Source organism: Puccinia triticina, chromosome 8A (assembly GCF_026914185.1).
Source record: "Puccinia triticina chromosome 8A, complete sequence".
Taxonomy (NCBI): Eukaryota; Fungi; Basidiomycota; class Pucciniomycetes; order Pucciniales; family Pucciniaceae; genus Puccinia; species Puccinia triticina.
The window spans coordinates 4,185,240-4,194,301 of record NC_070565.1 but is presented as its reverse complement, the minus strand read 5'-3'; the positions used below and the strand labels follow the sequence as shown (position 1 = coordinate 4,194,301).

The following is a 9,062-nucleotide window of genomic DNA, read 5'->3' as shown; positions in this document are numbered from 1 at the left end:
ATATCACGTGATGGACATTCTGCACGGTCAGAAGATGCCCCGGGACGGCGCAAATAGTGCAATGAAGCGGGCGGAAGACGGCACCGACATGTGTTTGTCCGAGCACAGAGGGCTGCTTGCGTCTGTAGTTATCGAACCTCATCGAACATTGGTACTTTGACGCATTTCTTGATGATCATCAGGGGTCACGTGCGATACACTCCAAGGGTGCTCCTCTCCTTGGGACTTACAACAGCTCAAAGTTTGAAAAAAAGTATTTTGCGATCACAGAATTACAGAGGAGCGGGTTTTAGGGGACTGTCTCAAGTGGTTAAGAACAATACAGAAGGGCAAGAAATAGAGAAAGAGGGAAAGCGAAAAAAGGAAGTTGAGGGACAAATCAGACTTCCTGGGAGACCTTGGAAGCTTTGTCTTTTGACTTGGCCGGCAGCAGCTCGGAATGGACTGAGCAGGAGGCAAGACGGAAGCGAAGTCAGGACTCGGTTGCGAGACAAAGCATGAAGAGGACGGGTGTGAGGCTTACTTTGAGGAATAACACCACCCTGTGAGATAACACAGTGGCCAAGGAGCTTGTTCAACTCTTCGTCGTTCTGATCAAAGAAAACAGTAGGGGTTAGTGAATGTCATGATGAGTAGTACTTGGGATGATGGACAACCAGTGCTCACTCGGATGGCCAGTTGGAGATGACGGGGAATGATACGAGACTTCTTGTTGTCCCGGGCAGCGTTTCCGGCCAATTCGAGGATTTCAGCAGCCAGGTACTCGAGGACAGCAGCAAGGTAGACTGGAATGAGGAGAGCACGTCAGGGGGCTGTGACCGGGGATGGTTAGAGGAAGGTTAAGAGGCTCACCAGGTGCACCAGCTCCAATACGTTGGGCGTAGTTGCCCTTTCGGAGCAGTCGGTGGATACGTCCGACGGGGAATTGGAGACCGGCCTTGGATGAACGGGACTGGCTAGCGGCTTTCTCGCCACCGGCTTTGCCTCCTTTGCCGCCTGACATTTTCGGGTAAGTTGGATGGGTTGAGTGGGTTGGGTTGGAGTGGTGGTGGTGGTTGGGTCGAAGTGGTTGAGGTTGGATGGTGGTGATTGGGTAGAGAGGGGGAGTGCTGGTGGGTTTATATACCCGAGGGCGCTCTCCAGGGCAGAGTGTGTGACAGGCCCAGCTGGCCAGCTTCGGGCGCGTCTCGCCCAGGCCACGCTCCCGGCAGTTCCCCGCAGGACGCGACCGAGCCCTCTGATTGGTCAGGCTGGCCGGACCACCCGGCGGGCGCGTGAGTCCGCAGCCAGCCGACCACCGGCCACCGACAACGGAACACACCGGCCACCGGCACGGGAGCACCGCCCTCGGCCTCCTGGTTCCTCGGCCTGGCTCACCACTCGCTACGAAACGATGTCGGCACACGGAAGCTTGATGCCCGGAGCACACACCTGCTTGGCCCAGTTCGTCTCGGCCTGACTACATACACCCGCTTCGTCGGCCAAGTGCGCGAGCAACTCGCTCTTATCTTATCGGCGGATGTCACGAAAACAGCATCGTAATCGGCAGCCCAGACTTCCTGACGCTCAAATCGATCATCATGGATGTATGTTCGTTCTCCAAATGTGCCCACCAGCAATCTGTGCTGACTGCCTAACTTGATCTACGTAGGTCTTCCAGAAATATGCCGTAAAATTCATCAGGGAAAACTTGCTCGCCGCCAGCCGTCCTCTCACACCCCCGCCAGAGTTCCCAGACTCGTCCCGATCGGTCTGCAATGGGGATGGCTCCGGGGAGCAGCATCGCAGCCATGATACTAAGCGACAGAACACCAAGGAGCCCATCGAACCAACGCTGACGAGGTCATGCGATACAGCCTTATAAACGAGGGAATGATCCGCCAGCAGTCCGCCCTCTACGACGCTGCAGTCGAAAACACCCGCAAGTCGAAAGACCTGCCTGCACACATTCTCCGACGTATTGAGGCCGCTGCCCGGCAATCCTCCGAACATCTCCACTACCAGACCGAAGAAGCCACCGAGCCGACCAGCTGGCCTTTGACCCTCGGCAGAGGTGGGACATCCCGAATGGTAAGCCAAACATCAAACCCTATGTCGCTCTCTGCCCGTATTCCAGCCGAGCCAGCAAACATCCAAGAGACCCAAGAAAATTTCAGCGGGGCGAACGAAACGATCTGTAAAGTGATTTAAATGAGCCGGGGCCCACAGTCTTTAGCCTCTTACCATCGCTATCATTCTGCTTGTTTCTGATCTCTCGAGCTATCACCTTGCACGAGGAGGTAACCAACACATTGAAACCCGTATAATCCACCTGCTCACTTGAACTCATTTTGTATTGCGTATTTGTTTCCTTGACTTCCTTACCTCTGTTGTTGTTTTTACCATCCATCTTTGCATGCCCCCATGTAGTCTTAATCGTCCTCGTCTTGCAGTCCATGTATTTCTGCCCATCAGGAACTAAATTAATATCCAATTAAATACAACCAAGAATTCTTAAGTTATCAAAGCAACTGGGGCTAATATGCTGAGCATTCCAGACTTGCAGTCCCTGATCTACGCCCCAGGAGTATAACCTATGTCTGGTACATGCAGCCATTGGATTCAGTGACAACATGTACGTCATCAGATAAGCTTTCTCAACTCCGAGCAGAGAAACCACACCAGCCAGCAAATGGACCTATCCACCTTCCCAAAAGATCGACTCCAACCTCCGTGACTCTGCTCCTGAACCATTTCGAGCAAATAGTAACCTCACCCGTTCGCGTATGTTCCATCGCACAAAAACCAACTCACATAAAACACACATCAGCTAAAATACCCCCTCTTATTCTTCAAGGTATGTATATCTCATCTGGCGACTCCAAGGACGGCATCGTAGAAGCCAAAGGCATCCAATCAGTCTCTTCTTTTCCATGTACATACATAGCCCCCACAGCAACCTTCAAGCCTTGGGACATCAATTGTTTACATCACCAAGGAAAGTGCTATCGTGGTGACCCCGGACATGGCTCAAAATCTTTGGTGTGCTCTGGGGGAGGTATCGGCAGCCGCCGTTAGCGCAACCTCCCCCGCCGGCCTTTACGTGGGTGCTGACGGTTAGAAGACCTGCCAATGTCGGGCTTCGGTTGGTGCCGCGCTGGGAGTCGGCTCGACCTACCGGGGCGGGCCGGCAACAATCAGCCCCCCTCCTTCTCTGGAACAGGCGCCATCATGTCCACTGACTGTCAATGGCCACCCTGACCACTACCCTAACATGTGTGCTTTTCTCCCCAACCACACCCTCTTTGGTGGACCCGTGCACACGGGGCTGGAGATATGTGGCCCGCTCAAGCTTGTTGCAATTCGAGTGCAAGGAAAAGAAAGCCCGTTTGCAGGCCAGACATAGCCATGCATCAAAATTTTGATTAAAAACTCCAGACATGTCATACAAGAACTCTATCCCTCCGGCGAAGCCTGGCAGGTTTTTTTAAGCTTGCCTGCAGGCTGCGGGTAGGGTTAGTTGGTTTTATTTTTGTTGTTTTGAGTCTTGTTTTGCCTACTGCGGTTCCATTTTGTTTCAAACCTCTGGCCGGTAATAGACCGGTTCACGTTGGGGCAGTAGTTCTCAACTAAGATCACACTTGCTGGTCAAAAGAATGGGGAGCTTAAAATGGCCGTGCGGATCGACATTTTTAAGACAAAATGTTGTTAAGTGTGTCTGGTTGTAACGTCGTGAACCGGGCTAATTCAAGGGTCACGCAATCACAAGAATTGTTTCAGGTTTTTTTTCTGTGAGATTTAAGTTGAATCCGGAGGTTGCCGAGTTTCGAGCAGTTGCCGGGATCCTCCATGATCCTTGCCTACCCCTCAGATGGACAACATATTCATGTATGTAATACTTGGTTCAGATGTTGTCTCGTCAACACGTGTTTAAAGCCTTTTCACAAGGCCCCAAGTTTTGGCCTACTTAGCCTAGCACCGGCTCCAATAGCTACAATTTATTGCTCAGAAAGCCCATCTTTGTTTCAGACGACTTGCACAGTTCTTGATACATACATCTAATAATTTCTGTCCACCACGATGAAATCAGGTTACCACCCTTGCTTACTTGGCGCTCATCTCATCCTGAGTTCTTACTTGAAGTCATCAATCAGTACACCACCCACGCCCATTCACGTTGAGCCTGAGACCCTGAGACTCGGTAGCCTTGGTGATGAACATGTCCCAGGCGTCAGTTGTGGTCAATTGGAAACTGTTGGGTGTTCTGATTTCAAACACTATGGTCAAATGAAAGAGTTAACGTCCGTGACTTCAGACTCTGATGATTTGTTCAACACAATGAATGCGGGGTGGTACTTTGATTCAGAACTAGAAGGTAAGCAGAATTTCTGATATTGTTTTTGGTTGACTTGACTCAGCTTTTTGTTTGGATTGCTTGTTGGGACCGGCCCTGGCTTTGCGCTACATAGATCGTGAATGGTGGATGCAAGTCTTGGGAGACTATTCAGGCAGCGTGCCAAAACATAACATTGTGAGCCCAGTTGGGGGTGCTCAAGTTGAGCAGGAAGGCAAGTCATGAAACTTGTGACAGTAGAGCTACGTCTGTTAATTGAACTGATATTTTTTGTATTCCAGCGCCAGGGGTGATAGGCAGAGCGTCACCTTCCCAACCCGAGTTAGTAGCGTCTAATGATGGCCAAAGTACACTGCAGGTCCAAGATGCTTTGGTGTCAAACAAGCAATCAAGAGATAGCCAGGCCCAGACTCAGACCAGTGGATCAGAAATTCACCGGGAAAACCCACCCTTCAAAAGAACAAAAAGAATTGGCAAGTGGGGCCATTCGACTTCTGACAGCTCGGTAAATCAGGGAAATGCACTGAAGAAGTCTGCATACGACCACAAACCTGGAGACTTTGAAATCATGAACTCAGATCCGAAATGGGATTCCCTTTTTTTCTCAGCAAATAAGAACATTGGAAATACTGACAATTCAGGACGTACGAAAGAATTTCTCGATAAATTTGATGAAAGATTAAAGGAAATGAACTATCTATTAGCTGATCCAGAAAGAAATTATGAAACTGCTCGAGTAAACAGGAATCCAATAAATATCCTAACTGATCACCTCTCGTCAGATATTGAAAAAAAATTTATGATTCAGCCAGTAGGAGTCAGAGGTCTGAATTCACAAGTGATAGATGATGTAACTCGGATGAAAACACGAATTACGAGAGTTTTTGAAGCGTTGGAATATTTTCGTAGATTGGCCAGGTTCCATGGTGTAGAGAGCAAAATTTTGGGATGCAGGATGGAGGATACTGAGTTGATGAAATGGTTGGAGCGTATTTTCTTTGAAGAAACTGAAGATGGCCTTCCGCTACTGGGGTGGTTCAAGGGCACATCAGATTCATGGACAACCACACTAGGCGGAAAGAAATTTGGTAGGATCCAGAAAGTCCTTTCAATAGTACTTGTAGACTGGAAATATCCAATTCCCTACGATTACTTTGAAGTGGCTCTTTCTTTGTTAGGTGCTTTTTATAAATCAATCGGTTCGAGACTTGATAGATTAGACCTCAGAGACAAAGATCACCTCAAGGTTTACTGGGAACTAATGGCTGAACTTAGTGAAAGTGATCTAAAATCTGAGAAACATGAGGTTCCTGTCAAGTACAATTATCCAGAAGATGATTTTTTCACTCCTGGTCAAGCTCGATCCTTAATAACTCAGCAAGTATTTGACTTACTCAATTCATTTAGAAGACGTTTTGAATTGGGTATCACAAGTCAAGTAAGGGGGAAATTCAAGAAAAATGTCAGAGATTTTGTTAAAAGAAGTCGCTTTGATTTAGTTCCTGAGAACCAAATCGTATTGAACGGCTCACCAATCTATCTAATTCCCCTTTCTGATGACCAATACAACACCAATCGTGAGGTTTTTATTTCATCAAAGGAGTTTGAGAATAGTAGAAGAGACAAGAAGCAGCAAATACAATTCCTTGAAAACCGTATCTTTCAGATTGTGGAGTCGCTCAATGTTTTGCAGGTCATTGTTACCAAAATCTTACCAGACGAGATGCGACTGAATAATAATGCATTAATTGAATGGTTTCTGGAGGTTTTGTTTACTCACACTAAAGATAGTTTACCTATTTTTGGGTGGGTTAAAATTCCATTTCCACTTCCATCTTCTCAGCCACCTGAAGAGTTGTTTGGGAGTCCTCAGAAATACTTATCAAAGCAATTATTCAAATCAGGAAGACTATCAAAGAACATTGCAAATGAGATTTCACTGTTACTAGCGGGGTACTGGTATGAAGAGATATCTTTAAAACAGGAAATAATTTCACCAAAGATATACCAACCTCAGGACTTTCATAGCCTTTTTAACCAAATTGTGAGGTTCATCAGACTCAATCGCAAAATACTGTAAAAAACAATTCATTTGCATAATTCTAAAAAGGCCACAATAATTGTGGTGCTTGTCTACTAAAAGGTTTCACAAAACTAATAGTGTATTTCTGTGTAAGTTTAAGAGTTTTGTCCCTTTTTTCCTTTGGCTATTAGCCGGAGAAAATGATGCATTTTTCTTTGGCTAAAAGCCAAAGGACAGCGGAGCTGGCGCGCTGGCTGGCGTTGGCTAGCGCTGGCTGGCGCTGGAACATACCAATACAATAAGGGTGTTCAAAGTTGAAATCATATTTTTTTCAAATCATAAAATCATAAAATCATAACAATTTTGAGTGATCATTTTTTATGTACCATTTTAGAATTGTTGCTCTTTTTTGAGTGATTGGGTGTTACACATTTTTTTCAGATTGCAATTTTATGAATTTATGGTGTTATGATTTTATGCAGTTAACTTTGAACACCCCTAATTTACATACCAATACGTATCCAATACATACCAATACATATCTGATACATACCAATACATTTGAATTTGGTACATATCCGGTACATACTGATACGTATCCAATACATACCAATACCTATCCAATATGTATCTGATATGTATCCAATACATACCAATATGTATCCAATACAGTGTACTATACACCTTGCCAAGTTTTTTTTGAAAAAACTGCCCTAACCCCTAACCCCTATCCCCAAAAACCCACCACCTGTCCCCCAAATGGGGCATGGGGGCAGTGGGAATGGAACCAGCAACCTTGCTGTAAGGAGGTTTACTAGGCTAATTACAACCATTGGTTGCGCTGCCCAGGTTTTGTGACTAGGTTCCCATGAACTCAGCTCTGCAAGCCCGGCCAGCTCCAGTGCTCCTTTGGCTTTTAGCCAAAGAAAAATGTACATTTTTCTTCCGCTAAGAGCCAAAGAATTATAGTGCCACAGGTGCTTTATTCAGCAAAGGAGATTGGGATGATGTGTATGAGAACTTTGATATGATCTCTCATCTTCAATAGCTCTAGATTCACATTTTTCTGTGCCATGCTCCAGATTTTTTTAGTGGTACGTTGCCCCTTTCTGTGGCTAAAATTGCTGTAGTGTAGCATAACACAGTGTGGTTGCACTAGTACATGGCCCTTTAGCCCAGCATGGTTTAGAAGCCCAGTTCCAGACAAGCTGTTGGATCAGTTCTTTTCAAAGATATGTTTTTGAAAAAAAATCAGATTTGATTCCCCAATCTCAAATGAGAAGGAAGACTCCTCAGTACTGAGATATACCACACCTGACTAAATTTTAGCATTTGATAATTCCAAATACTGAAATTGAGGCATTTATACCGACTCTTTTCTTTCATCTTCAAGCTTTGGAATCTCTGCCAGGCATTCCTTTGATTAAGTAATTCCTAGCTTTCCTTCTCTCTCTCTTGTCATTGGACACCATCTGGTCAAGTCTCGTAGGTAGCTGAGATCAGCTAAGTTTAGATCCAAAGCGGGTTCACTAGAGAGACCCACCCTGACATGGACCCAGTTGCCAGACTGGATGGCCATTTCAGTGTCTCCTTGACCTCACAAAATTTTGTCGGCTGCTGAGCATCACCCAATTGAGGTTGATATTGCTCCAAATTTCTCCCCTGATAACAAAGAGGCAGCTTCAAGCAATTCCAATCATGAGCACAACAGTTATCTGACCAAGATTAATTCATGGCAGCAGCTCAGAGTACCCTTGAATCTCTTTGCCAGCTGTTTGTGGCAATTGCAGTATCACCAAATTTCGCTTTCTTTGCCTTCACCAGGTTGAAGCTCTCCTTACCCAACATCATGGACTTGTTCCAGCTTCTCAAAAATTAGTAGAATTGGCAACTCTTTTCCACTGCTATGTGGGAATGATTGATGACTTCATCAATTACTCCAACCACAATCTGTCACCAAAGAACTTTGACCACATGGAACAAGTTCATTTATTCCAAGCCTGGGGCCATTGCTACCTCAGTGCTGATCATTAAATCCTTTTTGGTCATGAAATATTTGATTTTCAGCACTGAGGTAGTGATGGCCCCAGGCATGGAATGGATGAACTAAAAAGCCATGGATCGGGTACACAGCCCCTTGAAAACAGAGTTTGAGGGGCAGAAGTACATACCCCATGACTTCGCCGTGCGGATGGTTGGCACAGGCTGATCCCGGAGCGGAGTACATGCACACTCCCCCGAGGCTGGTCCGGGAGCGGAGTACATGCACACTACCCCGATGACCGGCCAGCACGCACGTGGAGTGCAAATCACCGGTCATCGAGGGGATTACGCATTCCTCTCAAAAAGCCATGGATTGGGTACACAGCCCCTCAAAAACAGAGTTTGAGGGGTAGAAGTACATACCCCATGACTTCGCCGTGCGGATGGTCGGCACAGGCTGATCCCAGAGCGGAGTACATGCACACTCCCCCGAGGCTGGTCCCGGAGCGGAGTACATGCACACTACCCCAATGACCGGCCAGCACGCACATGGAGTGCAAATCACCGGTCATCAAGGGGATTACACATTCCTCTCGATGACCGGAACTGTCCCGGTTAACGAGAGGAGTAAACACACCTCTCAATGACCGGAAGCACAGGGGTCCCTCAGTTTTTTCAGGGACCAACTGATCCTCATTTCTGTCAATTAGTTTTGGCAGCCAG

General features: G+C 46.6%; 3 protein-coding genes across 3 annotated transcripts; 2 read left to right on the top strand and 1 right to left on the bottom strand.

The window, feature by feature from the left end:
* Positions 1-379: 379 nt before the first annotated feature.
* PtA15_8A417 (uncharacterized protein) lies at positions 380-1,003 on the bottom strand (the record flags this gene model as incomplete). The annotated part of the gene is made up of 4 exons (XM_053171845.1): positions 380-444; positions 524-590; positions 667-785; positions 853-1,003. The coding sequence occupies 4 exons, from the start codon at positions 1,001-1,003 to the stop codon at positions 380-382; spliced, it is 402 nt and encodes a 133-aa protein (XP_053023068.1).
* Positions 1,004-1,393: 390 nt separating this feature from the next.
* On the top strand, positions 1,394-2,190 carry PtA15_8A416 (uncharacterized protein; the record flags this gene model as incomplete). The annotated part of the gene is made up of 4 exons (XM_053171844.1): positions 1,394-1,443; positions 1,535-1,586; positions 1,652-1,750; positions 1,843-2,190. 4 exons carry the CDS (start codon positions 1,394-1,396, stop codon positions 2,188-2,190), a joined length of 549 nt encoding a protein of 182 aa, XP_053023067.1.
* An 814-nt stretch (positions 2,191-3,004) lies between these two features.
* On the top strand, positions 3,005-3,385 carry PtA15_8A415 (uncharacterized protein; the record flags this gene model as incomplete). The annotated part of the gene is made up of 2 exons (XM_053171843.1): positions 3,005-3,052; positions 3,101-3,385. 2 exons carry the CDS (start codon positions 3,005-3,007, stop codon positions 3,383-3,385), a joined length of 333 nt encoding a protein of 110 aa, XP_053023066.1.
* Positions 3,386-9,062: the final 5,677 nt, after the last annotated feature.